At 42.2% G+C, this 20,268-nt stretch overlaps 2 protein-coding genes across 8 annotated transcripts in view; both read left to right on the forward strand.

Annotated features, from left to right (window-relative positions):
- The window catches only part of PCMTD2 (protein-L-isoaspartate (D-aspartate) O-methyltransferase domain containing 2), a 66,099-nt gene that overhangs the window by 36,915 nt on the left and 8,916 nt on the right, over positions 1-20,268 (forward strand). For 2 of the 7 annotated variants that reach the window (XR_014025920.1, XR_014025921.1), the window contains 2 exons: positions 3,342-3,499; positions 18,386-19,789. The gene's annotated coding sequence lies outside the window, so the exon portion shown is untranslated. The other 5 variants (XR_014025919.1, XR_014025922.1, XR_014025923.1 and 2 more) reach the window with 5 other exon arrangements.
- LOC308665715 (peroxidasin-like) overlaps positions 12,951-20,268 on the forward strand; it is a 70,964-nt gene continuing 63,646 nt past the window's right edge. Inside the window, exon 1 of the mRNA XM_081323880.1 lies at positions 12,951-13,136. Coding sequence (XP_081180006.1) covers positions 12,973-13,136 — 164 coding nt within the window. The 5' untranslated portion in view covers positions 12,951-12,972. The remainder of the gene's footprint in view (positions 13,137-20,268) is intronic.

Consider the following 20,268-nt stretch of genomic DNA (forward strand, 5'->3'; position numbering starts at 1 on the left):
GGAAAGGGGGAGGGGGATTCCGCTCCCTCCCTTTTGGTTATCAGAAGCGGCAAAACTTACCCTTTAGAGCAGACATGTCAAACACAAGGCCTGGGGGCCGGATCCGGCCCGCGAAATGGTTTCATGTGGCCCCCGAAGCCATCCTGGAAACAGTGAGGGAACGGCCCCCGCTGCCTTGGCCCTGGCCCAGAGACCCTCCTTCTGCCAGAGACCCCCAGATCTGTCCCATTCCTGCCCAGGCCCCCATAGGCACCCTTGATGCGAACGATGTAGAGCTGGCCATGCCCACCCAGTAGGCCATATGCACTCTAGCCACGCCCACCCAGTAGGCCACGCCCACCCTGGCCACACCCACCCGGCCCCCTGAGGGCAACCGCAATGCTGACGTGGCCCTCAATGAAATTGAGTTTGACACCCCTTTCTTAGAGGGATGATTTGTTTTCTTACCATAATGTTTTTTTCTTTCTGAAAAAAAGTTGAAATGATTTAAACAAAAGCAAATGTTTTAGTTATTTAAATGTGACGATAAGAAAAGCATAAAAAATGTGTTTTGAATGAGAGTTAAAGGATTAGATGATTAGAACTATTGAATGGAATGGCTTAAAGTTTAAATAGATTAAATACATTCTTAGCTATGGTCAAAAAGAATAAGAAATTGAGGGAATAAATATATATTAAATTAGGGGGGATACATATTTTAAGTTATATGTTATTTTTTGTATCTCAGTGTTCTAGTCTCTTTTTCTTGTTTCTCTTTTCTTGTTTTTTTTCTTTTTTCTTTTTTTCTTCTTTTTTGACTCTCTCTTTTCTTTTCTCTTTCTACTTTTTTACTTATTGATTAAGAAATAGAAAAGCATGAGAGGGTTTATATGGCAAAAAAACAGAATTTATTTAATTTAATTTATTTAATTTAATTTGTATACCGCCCTTCTCCCGAAGGACTCAGGGCAATAAATACCAGAATACCAAAATACAAAAATTAAAAACAGATTAAACCCTGGTGCCCAAGTACAGTAAATAAATTACATTAAAAAACATTAAAAACACAATTATTTATTTTATTTATTTTATTTTATTTAGATTTATATACCGCCCTTTCCCGAAGGACTCAGGGCGGTTTACAGGGCATTTAAAAAACAGTCAATACAAACGTTAAAACAAATTAAAAGAAATTAAATAGAACCCTGAGAGAATTAAAACCCAGTTAAAATTAAAATTAAAAATATTCTCAGCCTGGGCCAGAGAGCTCGAAGAGCCAGGTCTTCAGGTCCCGGCGGAAAGAACGGAGGGTGGGGGCAGTTAATTAATACCCAAACCCATCAGACCAGGCCGGCTTGTTCAAACAAATAGGTTTTTAGATCACGTCGGAAGGAGCGGAGGTCGGGAGCCATCCGGAGCTCAACCGGTAAACGGTTCCACAGGTCAGGCGCACCCACAGAGAAGGCCCTCCCCCTGGGGGCCACCAGTCGGCATTCTCTGACCGGTGGCACCCTGAGGAGGCCCTCTCTGTGGGAGCGCACTGGACGGAGGGAAGTTGACGCCAGCCGCAGGTGTTGCCGTAGGTAATCCGGACCCATGCCATAAATCCACCAATGTAAATATAGTTAACTGTTGAAAAGATTGTCACTGGTAAGAATATTTAAAATTTGGGGGGAAGAAATAAGCCGAAATAAACACGGTAACAGGATTTACAATAAGGCAACTAAAATGACAAATAGGATTATTGAAACTATACACTTAATTGTTGTTAATTAAAATAATGAGAATTGTCTTCGTCTAATGTTTTGCAAAGAAAGGTACTTTGGGGAAAGGGGAAATCAAATGAAATTAGCATATGGAATATAGATCATAGAAATTAATTGTTAAGGACTGTCTCATAAATGTTACCCAGACAACATATTGTTTACAAATTACTGAATAATTTATGTTATGTTAAAAAAAATCTAATAAAATATATATACAAAAAAAATATATCATCTCTGCCCGTGAGAGGTTTAAATATGGATCCCTTAAAAGGAAAACAGTGGTCTCATCATGAAGGACATTAGAACTTTCTAATCACTGGAGTTCTGATTCTGATCACCATCATCTACTAAGTGAATCTAAGGGTGACATTTGATTCTGTGTCCTCAGAGATAATTCTGGAAAAAATGAGTGGTGGTCCAGGATAATAGCGGTGGGGACCCAGCGGAGAATTATTTCCACCTATTTCCACCAGGCAAGGATGGAAGCTAACCCCCCCTGCACTGTTCAACCTTTATACTGGTGGGGTTTTTTCTAATTTGCGACTGAAGTGTGGACTTCAACACCCAGAATTGCTCATGCAGTCTAGGGAATTCTGGGAGTTGAAGTCCACAAATCTTAAACTTGCTGGGGTTGAGAAACACTGATCTACAGGTAGTCTTCGGTGATCACAATTGGGACTGGAATGCTAAGCAGTGTGTTTTGTTAAATAAGTGGCATCCAATCTTGCAACCTTTTTGCCACCGCAAAGAAAACCAAGTCACTGCAGTTGTTAAATGAAACATGCAATCATTAAGGGAATCCCCCATTGACTTTGCTTCTTGGACATCCCCTGGCCTGGGGGAAGGTCATAAATAGTGATTGTATGACCCTGGGGACTACAGTGGTCATAAGTGCAAGAATCATTGGTAAGTCACTTTTTTCAGCACTGTCGTAACGTTGAACAATCATTAAGCAGTCGTAACTTGAGGACTAATATACTGAAGAACATGTAACCAATACAGAATTGCCAAAATGCCTGGAGGATCCCTGGAATAAGCTAATTCTTTTGAATTCGTAGCCAATCAAGAGACAATAAATTGCCTCTCAGCTCTAGAACTAGACAATCACCTGTCTGAAATGGTATAAGTTCTCCTGCTTGAGCAGGGGGCTGGACTAGAAGACCTCCAAGGGCCCTTCCAGCTTCTATTCTATTCTATTCTATTCTATTCTATTCTATTCTATTCTATTCTTTCATTCTATTTTATATTCTATCCTATTCTTTCATTCTATATTCTATTCTATTCTATTCTGTTAATCTATTCTTTCATTCTATTTTATATTCTATTCTGTTAATCTTATTCTATTCTATTCTATTCTTTCATTCTATTTTATATTCTATCCTATTCTTTCATTCTATATTCTATTCTGTTAATCTATTCTTTCATTCTATTTTCTATTCTGTTAATCTTATTCTATTCTATTCTATTCTATTCTATTCTATTCTATTCTATTCTAATTCTAATTCTAATTCTAATTCTAATTCTATTCTACTCTATCCCTTACCTGAATCCACCATTTGAGAGCACATCAGCAGATATAACTATGTTTGCCACTAGATGTCACTCTCTTCCTGGCTATGTGGAAAATGCTTGAAGCTGATGAGCACCACCTGCAAAGTTTGTCCAGGAGCAGAAAACAAACAGCATGCGAGCAGTCCTCGACTTAACAACCGTTCATTTAGTGACCATTCAAAATTAAAACAGCACTGAAAAAAGTGAGTTGTGACAATTTTTCACTCGGGCGTCGCAGCCTCCCCAGTGACACGGGATCAAAACTGAGATGCTTGCCAGCTGGTATGTATTTACGACGGTTGCAGCGTCCCCGGGGGTCACGTGATCCCCATTTGTAACCTTCCCAGCAGCTTCTGACAAAGTCAATGGGGGAAGCCAGATTTGCTTAACAACTACATGATTCACTTAACAACTGCGGTGATTTGCTTAACCGGCCAAAAAAGTCGTAAAATGGGGCAAAACTCACTGAACAACTGCCCCGCTCAGCAACAGAAATTGCGGACCCAATTCGTTATAGGTTGTACAGTTAGTCCTCGACTTATGACTACCATGGAGCCCAACATTTCTGTTGCCCAGTGAGACAGGGGTGAAGTGAGTTTTGCCCAGTGGTGGGGTTCAAATTTGTGAACCACCGGTTCTCTGCATGGATGCCACTTCCAGAAGTCCATTTTTGGCCTGGGCAACAAAAAATTAGCTACCGGTTCTGCCAAAGTGGTGCCAACTGGCTGAATCTTACCATTGGTTTTCTCCCATTTTTCAACCTTCCTTGCCACGGTGGTTAAGTGAATCACTGCAGCTGTTAAGTTAGTAACAAGCTTGTTAAGGGAATCTGGCTTCAGAAGGTCACAAAAGTGAATCACATGAACCCGGGACACTGTAACCGTCATAAATATGAGCAAGCTGGAAGGGAAGGAGTTTGGGAGTAGGAGGAGGAGGAAGAGGAGAAGGAGGAAGAAGAGGAGGAGGGGGAGGAGGAAGAGGAGGAGGAAGATGACAACAACGACAATTGTGGGGTCCTTGGTGCTCTCAGACCCGAGTTGTTTTGTTGCAGATATTTCATTACCCAAACTAGGTAATATCATCAGTACTAGAGGAAAAAGCCTCTAGTAGTAAAAATCATTCAAATCAAATTATTCATAAGTGTTTAAGTTTTATTGAATTTATATACCGCCCTTTTCCCGTAGGACTCAGGGCGGTTTACAAAGTATTTAAAAAAACGTCAATACAATACAAAAGTTAAAAACAGTTAAAAATAATTAAATTTGATCCCTGAAAAATATAAAACCCCAATTAAAAACTCTCAGCCTGGGCCGGAAAGCTCAAAGAGCCAGGTCTTCAGGTCCCGGCGGAATGACCAAAGGTCAGGGGCAGTCCTAAGCTCCACGGGCACCCTGAGAAGGCCCTCCATGTTTAAGGTGTGTGGTCACATCAATCTTTTAAATAAAAATAAACCAGAACACCTAACTGTTGTATCTGAAACCTGGATTTATGACCAGTTGCTTAGCACCCATTCGAACATATGACGAACCCTGCCTGGGGTTACAGGACTGTATTTTGGGTACTTGGCAACCAACCCACCATTTATAGCATCCCACAGTCATGCAACTCTGATTTACAACATTTTTGCTGAAATACCTTTTGGCACCTGAGGGCAGGGCAAGAACTTGGCTCAATAGCAGTAACAGAGAGAGGGATTTTGGATTTCCAGCGGACAATCACTTACATATGAGCCAGCAGCTGCCCAAGAAGCCAATGCAATCCTAGGCTTTCGCAATTAATCAGTGGAACTCCTAGCCTCCAGAAGTTATGGGTGCTCCAACTGTCATGGTTCCAATCAATGAGACCAAATAAATCAGACCTCCGAGGGAGGAAAGTTCCTCAAAGAACATGTTTGTTGGATACGTAATATTGGCACCTTCAAAAGTGAAACCAGATCTAAACATTCCCTTCAAGAATCAAAGTATTAGAATGTAACTGTCATGGTTCCGACAGATGAAACTCTTCAAAGAACTTCGAGGCATTGTTTAATCTTAAAGAATCTTTATTAGAGAAGCATAGCATCGGCACGTACATGGTCGAAGCCAAAATCTGAATTCCCCTCCCCTGAGCACCTAGCATCAAAGCACAATTCCCTCCTGCAGTTGACAGTCATAAATCACGTTCTCCAATTAGTTTGAAATGCAGGCGCTCCCTCCAGTTCTCCAGCCCGCCAATTCTTATCATCTCTTATTTCAATAACCTTGGTTCTCACACTAGGTTCAGTATTGTTATGTCTAGCTAGCAGGACTCTCGTGCACATTCCTCCCCCTTCCCAGCATCATCTAACTCTGAAAGCAAAAAGAAGAAAACGGTTGCATCTCCATTTTGTTGTCAATGCAAAAACATCCGATGTTAGCAGTGTTGGCAGTAACAATTCCCACCCCTCTATTCATACTACCCAATTGAACACCTTGGCGGGCTTTCTGCCTTAATGATTCTTCTCCTCCCCCCCTCCAGCCTCCCCACCCCCCACTGGCATGGGAATGACCTTGGTTCCCACAAGAGTTGCTTGTGTTTAGTCTTCCAGAAGCACCTTCTTCCCCCTCCCCTTCTTGTGGCAACCGAGAATGGAAGAAACGGCTGCCCCAAGATTCGTTGTAGAGTTGACACCAACACCGGAGGCTTTTAAGTAGAGATTGGACAACCAATTTTCCAGGATAATAAAGGGCCTCCTGCTCGAGCAGAAGGTTGGATTAGAAGACTTCCAAGGTCCTTTCCAGACCTGTTATTAATTTTCAGGGGGGGGGGGAAAACCTACCTAGGGAACAATAGCTTTGTTTTACAACCCCCCGTAAGAAAAGGTTGAAAAATCGAATCAGTTATGTGGGTGAATTGCTTTACTACCATCCTGATGTGTGCCCATAATGGGCAGACTTCATTACAGTCGTTAAGGTCTTCCTGTACAAACATTTATGTACAGCCAGACCAAAATTTTGCCTGTTTTGAAAGACTAGATTAGATTAGACTAGAACAGAACAGAACAGAACAGAACAGAACAGAATAGAATAGAATAGAATATGGAATGGAATGGAATGGAATAGAATATGGAAAGGAATGGAATGGAATGGAATGAACAGAACAGAACAGAACAGAACAGAATAGAATATGGAATGGAATGGAATGAACAGAACAGAACAACAGAATAGAATAGAATAGAATAGAATAGAATAGAATAGAATAGAATAGAATAGAATAGAATAGAATAGAATAGAATAGAATAGAATAGAATAATAGAATAGAATAGAATAGAATAGAATAGAATAGAATAGAATAGAATAGAATAGAATAGAATAGAATAGAATATGGAATGGACAGAACAGAACAGAACAGAACAGAACAACAGAATAGAATAGAATAGAATAGAATAGAATAGAATAGAATAGAATAGAATAGAATAGAATAGAATAGAATAGAATAGAATAGAATAGAATAGAATAGAATAGAATATGGAAAGGAATGGAATGGAATGAACAGAACAGAACAGAACAGAATATGGAATGGAATGGAATGGAATGGAATGGAATGGAATGGAATGGAATAGAATGAACAGAACAGAATAGAATAGAATAGAAGCTGGAAGGGACCTTGGAGGTCTTCTAGTCCAGCTCCTTGCTCAAGCAGGAGGACCTATACCATCTAAGACAGGTGAATGAAATCTCCAGCGATGGAGCGCCCACAGTTTCTGGAGGCAAGCTGTTCCACTGGTTAATTGTCCTCACTGTCAGGAAATTTCTCCTTAATTCTAGCTCGCTTCTCTCTTTGTGCAGTTTCCAACCATTGCTTCTCGTCCTGCCTTCTGGTGCTTTGGAGAACAATTTGCCCCCCTTCTTCTTTGTGGCAGCCCCTCAAATACTGGAACACTGTTATCATGTCACCCCCTATTTCTTCTTTTCTCTAGACTAGCCAAACCCAAGTCCTGCAGCCGTTCTTCATCTGTTTTAGTCTCCAGGCCTTGGATCATCTTAGTTGCTCTCCTCTGATTTTTTTTTCCAAACTCTCAACATCTTTTTTGTGACATGGTGACCAAAACTGGCTGCAGTATTTGGGGGCCAAGTAAATAAACCAAGCCCTGCCTGCCATGTTATCCTTATAATTGAATTTTCTTGCAAAGCCAGCTTGGGGAAACATTATACACACAAACGCACACAAGGGATATGAGTCAGTCCTTGAATTTGGGCAAATCTGAATCGTTGAATCATAGAAAGGAAATGTTGCCTCTGTGGGTTGTTGTTCAAAAGTCCCTTGGGGTTTTTCAGCCGGGCTGGTGACAGGCGTCCTATCCTGACCTCAGCCGAAAGTTGACTTTCTCAGCAGAGGAGCCAAACTTTAAAAAAAAAAACCCTCCTCCTTTTTTTTAATGAAAAGACGCTGAATTTGGCTCCCGGGCTCTGTCCCAAGAGGGTGACTCAATAGAATTGAGTTGTTTCTTCGCAAAACAAAACAGACGCCCCACGGGCTGCTTTTCCAAGAGAAACAATCCCAGCTGAATTCCCAAGTCACTGAACCAGGGGATTACAGGTGGTTCTCGACATACAACACTCCATTTAGTGGCCATTCGAAGTTTTAGCAGTGCTGGAAAAAGTGACTTTTGACCGTTTTTCACACTTACGGCTGTTGTAGCCTCCCCACATGATCAAGGTTCAGAAGCTCGGCAACTGACTTGTATTTCTGACAGTTGCAGTGCCCCGGGTGTGTGTGTGTGTGTCATGTGATTCCCCGTTTGCAACCTCCCCAGCAGCTTCTGACGAAGCCGATGGGGGAAGCCCGATTTGCTTAACGACTCCGCAATTCACTTAACAACGGCAGTGGTTTGCCTAACTGGCAAAAAAAAAAGTCACGTGGTTCCGCTTTTGTGACCCACCCACCACCCATGACAAGCAAAGTCCACGGGAGAAGCCCAGTTCCCTTAATGACCGGGTTGCTAATTTAACAGCTGCAGTGATTCACTTAAGATCCGTGGCCAGAGGGGTCATAAAATGGGGCAAGACTCCCTTCGTCACCGTCTCACTTAGCAACGGGAATTTTGGGCCTCCGTTGTGATCGTATGTTGAGGGCCACCTGTGTGTATTTTTTTTCTTCCTGCATCGGCTGCAAATCGCCTTCAACTTTCCCTTTGAGTCTTGTGTTGCGATGCTAAATGTTGCCATGGACTGAATGCTACTCGCTCATTCATCTGGGGATTTATTCTGCATTGCAAACTTTTTTTTTCCAGTGGAATCCACTAAATGACTCAGTGGGAGGGAAACGGCCAGATGTTTCAAATCTTAACTCTCACCTCTTCATTCCCCCACCCTGTTTTGACCCTCAGGAACAGTCCAGGATGACACACGCTAGGCCTAAGCTTACAAAGGAGCTGTTTTTCAAACTGGCAGAAGGTCAATGTATTTTATTAGATTTTTTTTCTATCCCACTTTTATTGCTTAGTAAGTAACTCAAGATGGCGAACATACTCCTCCTCCTTCTTCTTCCTATTTTCCCCAGAACAAAAACCCTGTGAGGTAGGTTAGATTGAGAGAGAGGGACTGGCCCAAAGTCACCCAGCTGGCTTTTATGCCTAAGGTAGGACTAGAATTCACAGTCTCTTGGTAATTGATCCAAGGTCACCCAGCTGGCTTTTATGCCTAAGGTAGGACTAGAATTCACAGTCTCCTGGTAATTGATCCAAGGTCACCCAGCTGGCTTTTATGCCTAAGGTAGGACTAGAATTCACAGTCCCCTGGTAATTGATCCAAGGTCACCCAGCTGGCTTTTATGCCTAAGGTAGGACTACAATTCACAGTCTCCTGGTAATTGAGCCAAAATCACCCAGCTGGCGTTTATGCAGGACTAGAACTCGGCTTTCATGCCTAATGCAGGACTAGAACTCACTCCAGCTTTTGAGGCCAGTACCTACAACATATTAAACTTCAAAAATTCCAACCAGGCTTAACCAACTTTAGCATGTTGAGTGAATGCAAGCAGGGGATGCCATTTAAATTTATTCCATTGGGCAACTGACATAGCGTGACATAGCAAACAAAGGAGAAACTCAAACTTTAAGATGTGCAGACGTCAACTCCCAGAATTCCCCAGCCAGCCATGCTGGCTGGGGAATTCTGGGAGTTGAAATCTGCACATCTTAAAACTTATTGAGTCTGAAAAACACTGGATAAGCTCTTCTCGGCAACAGATGTACAGGGAATAGTTATCCTGAAACTCTAAATGTTAAATATAGTGTCAAAGAACTGGCAGTTGATCTAATCAAGTACATTTATCAAGGGTCAAAGGAGTTAGCAATTCATCAGAAGACGAACACCTCCCAGTAGGAATTCTTCTCTTCTTCACTCTCTCTGGCCTTATGTTCCTCCACTGTGTGCCCCCAAGCCCAGATAAAGATTAAAAGACACATCAAAAAGACATGTCTAACGCTTCTTCTACAACCCGCAAGGTTCTTTGACAATTACACTTAATTAGAGTTAGTTTATGTCTAAAAATCAGCCAGGAGTGAATAATCCTGTCTCATTTAGGATGGGTGGTTGTCTGCGCTGGCACCATCTGGGCCTCAGCTGGAGGGATTCGTCTGCTGTGGGGCAGCGCAGAGGAAAAGAAGAACAGAATAACAGAGTTGGAAGGGACCTCGGAGGTCTTCTAGTCCACCCACCCCCCCGTCGAAAATTCAGATTGACTCGTTCGGTCCCTTAGGGTATAAATTAAGCTGAGCCTAAACTGAGCTCTGATTTAATCCAGATCGGATTTAATTCAGCCCCTACATTAGCTTTCTGTAGCCAGCCTCTGCTCAGGAAGAATAACAGGATAACAGAGTCGGAAGGGACCTTGGAGGTCATCTAGTCCAACCCCCTGCTCAGGCAGGAAACCCTCTACCATTTCAGACAAATGGCTGTCCAGTCTCTTCTTAAAAACTTCCAATGTTGGAGCATTCACCACTTCTGGAGGCAGGTTGTTCCACTGGTTAATTGTCCTGTAAGGAAGTTTCTCCTTAGTTCCAGGTTGCTTCTCTCCTTGATTAGTTTCCATCCGTTGCTTCTGAGGAAGGGGGGAAAATGAAGGCCTTAGAGTTGAGAAAAAAAAGAATTGAGAAACTCTGAAGAAAATCCAAGGATAAATATAGCATTTCCATTAGTATCCAAATGGAGATGCAATGCAGGTTAGTCTTCAATTTACGACCACAATTGGACCCAGCATTTCCACTGCTAAGCAAGGCAAGCGCTAAGTGAGCTGCCCCCGATTTTATGACCTTTTTCACGCCGGTTGTTCAGCGAATCACTACCATCGTTAAGTGAATCATGTGGTCGTTAAGCAAATCCAGCATCTCTCATTGACTTTGCTTTGCCAGAAGCCGGCTGGGGAGATCACAAATGGTGATCAGGTGACCTCAGGACACTGCAACGGTCATAACATACCCTATATCGGTTGCCAAGTGCCCAAATTTGGATCACATAATCATGGGGATGGTGCGATCGTCGTAAGTGAGAGGACCAGTTGGAAGTCCTCTCTTGGATCTCGGAGTCCTAGTGGACAATCGCTTAAATATGAGCCAGCAGTGTGCTGCAGCTGCCAAAAAAGCCAACACAGTGCTAGGCTGCATTAACAGAGGGATAGAATCAAGATCACGTCAAGTGTTAATACCACTTTACAATGCTTTGGTAAGGCCACACCTGGAATATTGCATCCAGTTTTGGTCACCACGATGTAAAAAAGATGTTGAGACTCTAGAAAGAGTACAGAGAAGAGCAACAAACATGATCAGGGGACTGGAGGCTAAAACTTATAGGGAACGATTGCTGGAATTGGGTATGTCTAGTTTAATGAAGAGAAGGAGAAGGGGTGACACGTTAGCAGTCTTCCAATATTTCAGGAGCTGCCACAAAGAAGAGGGTTATTCTCCAAAGCACCAGAAGGCAGGAAAAGAAGCAACATATGGAAACTCATCAAGGAGAGAAGCAACCTAGAATAAGGAGAAACTTCCTCACAGTTAGAACAATTAACCAGCGGAACAACCTGTCTCCAGAAGCAATAAATGCTCCAACACTGGAAGTTTTTAAGAAGAGACTGGACAGCCATTTGTCTGAAATGGTAGAGGGTTTCCTGCCTGAGCAGGGGGGTGGAATAGATGACCTCCAAGGTCCCTTCCAACATCATCATCATCATCATCATCATCATGATCATCATCATCATGATCATCATTATTATTATTATTATTATTATTATTATTATTATTATTATTATTATTATTATTATTATATTTCACTTTTTTCTGTGCCAGCGTAACCTCAAACACTCACTATGCATAGGTAAATCTTGACTTTCAATAAGTCCCCTAGCAACCATTTGAAATTCTGAGGGAGGCCCCCACAATGCTACTTTGAGACCCCCCCATTTCAAAGATTTGACGTTTGGTGATGCGATCCCATTCTGGGTGCTTCACGACCCGCTTGCATTTACCACTGTTTGTGGCATCCCACAGTCCCATGACCGCAATTTACCACAGCTTTACCAGAGACCAGGATGCACTTCCATTTTTCGGCAAAACAGCCCCCCTTTTAACACACAAAAGTTTGCATAATAACCGGTGTGTTCGTTTCACCAATGCACTTGCTTTACAACTGAGATCGTAAAATTAGGTCCAGTCATGTGGTGGCCCACTTTACAGCCATCACAACCTATGACTGTAATTGTGGGGCTCGATTATGATCGTAACTCGGGGGGGGCGATGTGTATTACATGTACAAGGCAACAATAAGGGAAAATAAACCTCGTTCTGGAGATAAGAATGGAGCCTGTGCTGTTTGTCCTAAAAACAGCCATCTGTTTTTCACACTCTCAGAATCAGAATCAAAATTGAGTTGGAAGGGACCTTGGAGGTCATCTAGTCCAACCCCCTGCTCAGGCAGGAGACCCTACACCATTTCAGACAAGTGGCTGTCCAGTCTCTTCTTTAAAACTTCCAGTGTTGGAGCATTCACCACTTCTGGAGGCAGGTTGTTCCACTGGTTAGTTGTTCTAACTGTCAGGAAGTTTCTCCTTAGTTCGAGGTTGCTTCTCTCCTTGGTCACTTTCCATCCATTGCTTCTTGTCCTGCCTTCGGGGGCTTTGGAGAATAGCTTGCCTCCCTCTTCTTTGGGGCAGCCCCTGACATACTAGAAGACTGCTATCATGTCCCCCCCCCCCCTCGTCCTTCTTTTCTCTAGACTGGCCGTACCAAAATCCTGCAACGTCTCTTTGCGACGCGCCATTGTTTGATTGTACAATCAACATCTCCCAGTCACCAAGGGAAAGCGAATCCCCGCTGATGTTGTGGCAAATTGCCGAGGGCGAAATTAACCACAAACTGCAATGGATTACGAAGGCCAACTAGGATCGCCTGTTGCACTCTCAGATGTTATATGAGCATCTTAAGCCAGGAGGGTGGAAGGGGGTTTGTCAAACTTAATAGGAAACATATGTGTTTTTGTGTCTGTGTGTGTGTGTGTGTGTGTGTGTGCGTGCGCGCATATGTCTATGTGTGTATGTATTCTCCTTCTCCTCCTCCTCCTCCTCCTCCTCCTCCCTGCTAGCTCTTAAAGTTGAGAAATTCCTGCCTGCCTCTTTTTTTTTTTGCCGATCCAAATTGCAGAAACGTCCCATTCCAGCAAATACCATGCTGAGCACAATTGTGGTCTTTTCAAGTGTTTGGCTTGTCCTGTCCACCCCGCTCTCAGCCAGTTTCTGTCCCAGCCGATGTCTGTGTTTCAGGACGACAGTGAGATGCATGCATCTGATGCTGGAGAGCGTTCCCGAGGTTTCACCGCAAACAAACGTCCTGTAAGTTAATTGTTTTACTTGGGATTAATCATCTTGGGTTCGCTTCTCAAAGCAAACCCTGGCACGCAAACCGTTCCTGAGCCAGTTTAGCCTAGAAAGCTAACCTGGCTAGACTTCAGCAGGCTCCTTGTCACGGATGTGATAGTTCGGCTTGCAAAAATGAGGGATTTCCTTCTTTTTGTTTAATAGCAAGGGACTAATGGCAAGATACTTTTAAGGGCCGTTTTAATACCAAAACTTGAGTGGTCAGAAGTGTTTCAGACAGACAGACAGACAGATGATAGATGGTAGATAGATGATAGATAGATAGATAGATAGATAGATAGATAGATAGATAGATAGATAGATAGATAGATAGATAGATAGATAGATGATAGATAGATAGATAGATAGATAGATAGATAGATAGATGATAGATAGATATAGATGATAGATAGATATAGATGATAGATACATAGATGATGATAGAGATGATAGATAGATAGATAGATAGATAGATAGATAGATGATAGATAGATAGATAGATAGATAGATAGATAGATAGATATAGATGATAGATACATAGATGATAGATCGATAGATGATGATAGAGATAGATAGATAGATAGATAGATAGATAGATAGATAGATAGATAGATAGATAGATGATAGATAGATATAGATGATAGATGATAGATACATAGATGATAGATTGATAGATGATAGATATAGATAGCTTAGATAGATAGATAGATGATAGATAGATATAGATGATAGATGATAGATGATAGATACATAGATGATAGATACATAGATGATGATGATAGATAGATAGATATAGATAGATAGATAGGTCTAGATATATTTGTAAAAGGGGATTAGAATTATTATTATTATTTCATTTCATTTTATTTATTTTATCTTATTTTATTTTTTTAGCATCCAGCTGGGGTGGATTTTATATGTTGAATCTTAAATTTATTTGATATCTGGGACACCGTTAATCCTTTTGTGTACACCAATTTTGTTGTTGTTGTGAGTGCTGGATGTATGCTTTGTTTTGATTGTTTGGTTTGTGTTTTTCTGTTTTGAATTTTATTTTTTTTATGATAAAACAAAATAAATACAGTATACTTAAACACAGAAGCGTTTTACCCGTTCTGCACACAACCTTGTTAGGACTGGATTTGAGACAGACAATGATGAAGTGTATTATTTTCAAGTTTTCCTTCCATACCATTTTGGATGCTTTGCGGAAGGAAAAAAATGGAAACCTTGGAACTCAATAAAGGAGAACTCTTGAAATCCAGTTGTAATAGTTCTACAGGTGGTTCTCAACTTACAGCCGTTCGTTTAGTGACAGTTCAAAGTTACAACAGCCTTGAAAAACGTGACTTTCACCACTTTTCTTTACTTTTAATCTTCCTCCTAACTGCAAATAAGAGAACCATTGACAACTATGGTATAAAGGGTTTCCTGCCTGAGCAGGGGTTGGACTAGATGACCTCCAAGATCCCTTCCAACTTTTATTATTAACTACAGGTAGTCCTCTATTTACAACGGTTCATTCAAAGTTACAATGGCACTGAAAAAAGTGGCTTATGACCATTTGTCACACTTACAACTGTTGCAGCCTCTCTAGGGTCACGTAATCAAAATTCAGACCCTTGGCAACTGATTCATTTTTATGACAGCTGCAGTGTCCCGGGGTCATGTGATCCCCTTTTGCGACCTTCTGACAAGCAAAGTCTATGGGATAGCCTGACTCACTTAACAACTGTGTTACTAACAACCGCAGTGACTTTAGCGTAGAAAGCCAGCCTAAGGTTAGTTCTCAGCAGGCCTCAGTCCCAGACATAGCTGTTAGGCTTGCAAAAAACAAATGATCCTCCGATTGAGTACTTTTTTTTAATTCTGGAGGAATTAATTAATTAATTAATAAGCTGCTGTTGAAGGTTGTTCTAATGACAAACATTGAGGATCAGAAGCGTTTTACCCGTTGTGAATGCAACTTTATTGGGATGTGCTTTCATGCAGACTATATGCCACTTTGGGTGATTTGCAAGGAAAAGAAATAGAATAGAATAGAATAGAATAGAATAGAATAGAATAGAATAGAATAGAATAGAATAGAATAGAATAGAATAGAATAGAATAGAATAGAATAGAATAGAATAGAATAGAAAATATGGAATAGAATAGAATAGAATAGAATAGAATAGAATAGAATAGAATAGAATAGAATAGAATAGAATAGAATAGAATAGAATAGAATAGAATAGAATAGAATAGAATAGGAGTTGGAAGGGACCTTGGAGGTCATCTAGTCCAACCCCCTGCTCAGGCAGGAAACCCTATACCATTTCAGACAAATGGTTGTCCAATCTCTTCTTAAAAACTTCCAGTGTTGGAGCATTCACAACTTCCCGGAGGCAGGTTGTTCCAATTTCTTCTTAGTTCCAAATTGCTTCTCTCCTTGATTAGTTTCCACCTGTTGCTTCTTCTCCTGCCTTCAGGTACTTTGGACATACTCTTTAGTTTCAATTGTACATTGGAGCAATAGAAGGAAGACTGTTAATGGCAAGAAACTTCCATAAAAAGACAGCTATTCTTCATATGTCTCTGGCATAGGGTCTCTCCGCTTGAGCAGCAGGCTGGACTAGTAGACCTCCAAGGTCCCTTCCAATTCTACGTTCCAGAAACACAAGCTTGTTTTAAAAGAGTATGCAAGAATGTACTACTTCATTGTGACTGAGAGCATCTTGCGAAAGCCCGGAGGGATGAATGAAATCTTTGTGCTTTGGAAAACTAGTCATTCGGCAGCAGTGCGTTTGAAAACGGCCACACAAAAGATTTGGGTACCGTTCCAACAATTCTGCCTTTTCCCAGGTTTGTTAGTACGGTTTCCCTAAATGAGGTGGAAACATGATTTTTGTCCCGGCTGGTTGGCACAGGTCCCATAGCATCGCTTCCAAAGCCTGATTACATAGTATCAAACCGTCTGGTTTTGTGTGAATTGGGGAATTGCGTGTGCACATGTGTGAAACCTCTGTTTATGGCCTAACATCTAGAGATGTACTGGTGCAGGGGTAGGCAACCTTGGCTCTTTTATGACTCGTGGACTTCAACTCCCAGAATTCCTGAGCCAGCATGGGGGGAACTATGACCCCCCCCTCATGACTTGTGGACTTCAACTCCCAGAATTCCTGAGCCAGCATGGGGGGGAACTATGGCCCCCTCATGACTTGTGGACTTCAACTCCCAGAATTCCTGAGCCAGCATGGGGGAACTATGACCCCCCCCTCATGACTTGTGGACTTCAACTCCCAGAATTCCTGAGCCAGCATGGGGGAACTATGGCCCCCCCTCATGACTCGTGGACTTCAACTCCCAGAATTCCTGAGCTAGCCTGGCTCAGCTTGGAAACCTCTCCCTTTTCCCTCAGTGTGGGTGGCTCAGGAATTCTGGGAGTTGAAGTCCACGAGTCATAAAAGAGCCGAGGTTGCCTACCCCTGCTGGTGCAAACTTTTCTGCTCAGATGGGAAGTGAAAAAGAGCAAACAGATCAAGTGAGCAACTGGTGGAAAAAGAAAACAGGGGATTCCCACATGCTTTGCAGTGCTGGGCTGCAGATTCCCTGTCAGTGCCTGTTAGAAGAATATAATTTTCACAAGATCCTAAGACTTTCCATTTGACTGGGCTGGAGAAGCTTTTTTACAGGTCGTCCTTGACTTATGACCACAATGGAGCCCAAAATTTCTGCTGCTAAGTGTGACAGTTGTGAAGTGAATTTTGCCCCATTTTACGACCTTTCCTGCCACGGTTGTTAAGTGAATCACTGCAGTTCTTAAGTAAGTAACATGGTTGTTAAGTGAATCTGGCTTTCCCCATTGACTTTTCTTGTCAGAAGGTCACAAAACGGGAACAGGACCCCGGGGACACTCCGACGGTCATAAATACTAACTTAACAACCGCAGTGATTCACTTTGCAACTGCGGCAAGAAGGTCACAAAGTGGAGCAAAAATTCACTTGAACAACCATCTCACTTAGCAACAGAAATTTTCGGCTCGTAAGTCAAGGATTACCTGTATATCAAGATATTTAAGATAATTAAAAATATGAGAAGCATTGCTGCATTTTTAAAAAGAGCATTTTAAAAACATAGGATAAAATGAATAATGTTTGCTAGGGAAAAAAAATCCACCAGAGATATATCAAGTTGCCTAGATTTAAAATATTTCTCAGGGATTGCTGAGTTGGCTGTGATTTGCATGTTCAGAGGAACTGAGAGACAGTTTAGTGGAAAATATATGATTTGTGCTTGTCTCTGATGGGAGAACTTAAAAGAGGAAGGAGGCTATAGCTATGCCACTATGCAGCTGAGGTGTAAATGGAAAAATTGAAAGCAGAGAGAGAGAGAAAAATGAAATGTTATCCTGGTTGATATCCACCAAAGATAAATAAGTAGGTTTGCTTTCTCTTAAAGCACTGTTTCTGAAACTTGACCATTTTTAAGATGGGTTGACTTCAACTCCCAGAATCCCCCAGCCAGCCATTCCGATTAGGGAATTCTGGAAGTTGAAGTTGACCCATCTTAAAAGTGCCCAAGTTTCAGAAACAGTGCTTTAGGCCCAATCATTTTGTATATTTAAAAAGCCTCAACAACCTCACCCGATATTCCGGTAACAAAAAATCCCATTTAAATGTATGTTTACTTATTTAAGAGGGACGCGGTGGCTCAGTGGGTTAGGATGCTGAGCTTGTCGATCAGAAGGTCGGCAGTTTGGCGGGTCGAATCCCGAGTGACATGTAGCAGAGTGAGCACCTGTTACTCGTCCCAGCTTCTGCCAACCTAGCAGTTCGAAAGCACGTAAAAATGCAAGTAGAAAAATAGGGACCACTCCGGTGGGAAGGTAACCGTTCCATGCGCCTTTGGCGTCTAGTCATGCCAGCCACATGACCACGGAGACGTCCTCGGACAAGCGCTGGCTCTTCGGCTTTGAAACGGAGATGAGCACCGGCCCCTAGAGTTGGAAACGACTAGCATGCATGTGCGGTGGAACCTTTACCTTTACCTTTTACTTATTTAAAGATGTGCTCCTTGAACAGTTTCTGCCTAATGAAAAGGAACAGGGATCTGTTCCATGTTTTCAATCAAAGGCCACCTGGCTGCCTTAACATTCCTAGCAGAAAATGCCTGAAGCTATCCAATTTTTCACTAAAGCAAGCCACGCATTTCTGCCCCCCCCCCTGCTTCTCCCCAAATTCAGCCACTGAAGAGAGCAAAGGCACAGGAAACTCATCTCTGCAAACACCCGCTGGATGACCAAAACTGTATTTTTGGCACTGCTACTTCTGCTGCTGGAGCTTGAGGCTCCAAGGCTGAATGGGTTCCAAGGCGAACAACAGCTGTGGGCCATTTGTGCTCTGAAATTTTCAAACCCAATTAGATCCATTTGTGGCTGTTTGTTCCATGGGGTCTTTTGAAGTCCAAGGTCAAACTGCACGGAAAGGAACTAAGCATCGGTCCAGAAAAATCTGAATTGCAGTTTGCAGAGTCAATGCTGGGCAAGAAGGCTGGCTTAAACTTGGGTTTTGTGGAAAAGTGGGTTATGGGTGGCTTGAGGCACATTGGCATCTAAATGGTGCAGAACCCACAGGTGTGGTCCACTCATTGACTCAAATGTTGTCTTGCCAAGATGTGTATTTCAAAGCAGAGCATCCGTTTCTCTCTCTCTCTCTCTCTCTCTCTCTCTCTCTCTCTCTCTCTCTCTCTCGTTTTTCCTTTTCTTTTTTTCCTTTCCTTCTTTCTTCCCTCCTTCCTTTTTCCTTTCCTTTTCTCTTTTCTTCTTTCGTTTTCTTCTTCTTTTTCCTTTCCTTTTTTTCTCCTTTCTTTGTTTCCTATCTTTTGTTCTTTTTCTTTTTTTCTTTTTCTACCCTTCCTTTCTTTTTCTATCTTTCTGGCTTTTTTAATCTTGTTCTTATTATTTTTATAAATAACTCAAGACAGCAAACATACTTAATATTCCTTCCTCTTCCTGCTGACACACACACACACACACACACACACACACACACACACACACACACACACACGGAGGGGGAGAGAGAGAGAGAGAGAGAGAGAGAGAGAGAGAGAAGGCCAAAGTCACCAGCTTTCATGAGTAGGGCAGGACTAGAAGTCACCGTCTCTTGGTGATTGCCCAAAGTCACCAAGCTGCCTTTCGTACCTAGGGTGGGACTAGAACTCACCGTCTCCTAGTGATTGGCCCAAAGTCACCAGGCTGGCCTTTGTGGCTAAGGCAGGTCTAGAACTCACTGTCCCCTGTTGATTAGCTCAAAGTCACCCAACTGCCTTTCATGCCTCAGGTGGGACTAGATCACATGACCATTTTGGGCGCTCAGTAACATGGCCTCATCGATGGCTGTTTGCAGCAGCCCACTCTCACCTGACAGTCACTTATGATATTTTTGGTGACAACTGGCATATACTTCCTCTTTTGGGCAAAATCATGCCACTTCATGACCATGGGGTTCGCTTAGCGACCACTGCAAAAGAAGGTCATAAAACCAAGGTTGGTTTCAAGACCTTTACAAGTGAGGTCCATTGATGGGCTGGCTCTTTTACGGCCATAACTTGAGGATTACCTGTATTCCCACTTTACAGATTAATCTTTTTATTAGAGCCTTTTCAGTACAGCTAGTTCTCGACTGGAAACCATTCAAAGTTACAACAGATCTGAAAAAGGGGACTTGTGACCATTTTTCACAATGAGGACTGTTGCTGCATCCCCACGGTCACACGATCAAAATTCAGACGCTTGGCAACTGATTCATACTTATGACGGCTACACAGTGTCCCAGGGTCACGTGATCTCCTTTTGTGACCTTCTGACAAGCAAAGTGAATGGGGAGGCCAGATTCCCTTAATAACCGTGTTACTAACCTTAACAACTGCAGTGATTCACTTAAGAACTGTGGCAAGAAAAGTTGGGACTAAATTCACTTAGCTGCCTCACTTAACGACATAAATTTTGGGGTCAATTGTGGTCGTATATTGAGGATTACCCGTACAGCTCATAAGTAGGGTTCAAGGCAGGAGATAATCTTCCTGGATTGGAAAGAGGCGATTTCTGCAAAACAAGCCAGCCCC

Source organism: Vipera berus (assembly GCF_964194415.1).
Source record: "Vipera berus genome assembly, chromosome: 3".
NCBI classification, from domain to species: Eukaryota; Metazoa; Chordata; class Lepidosauria; order Squamata; family Viperidae; genus Vipera; species Vipera berus.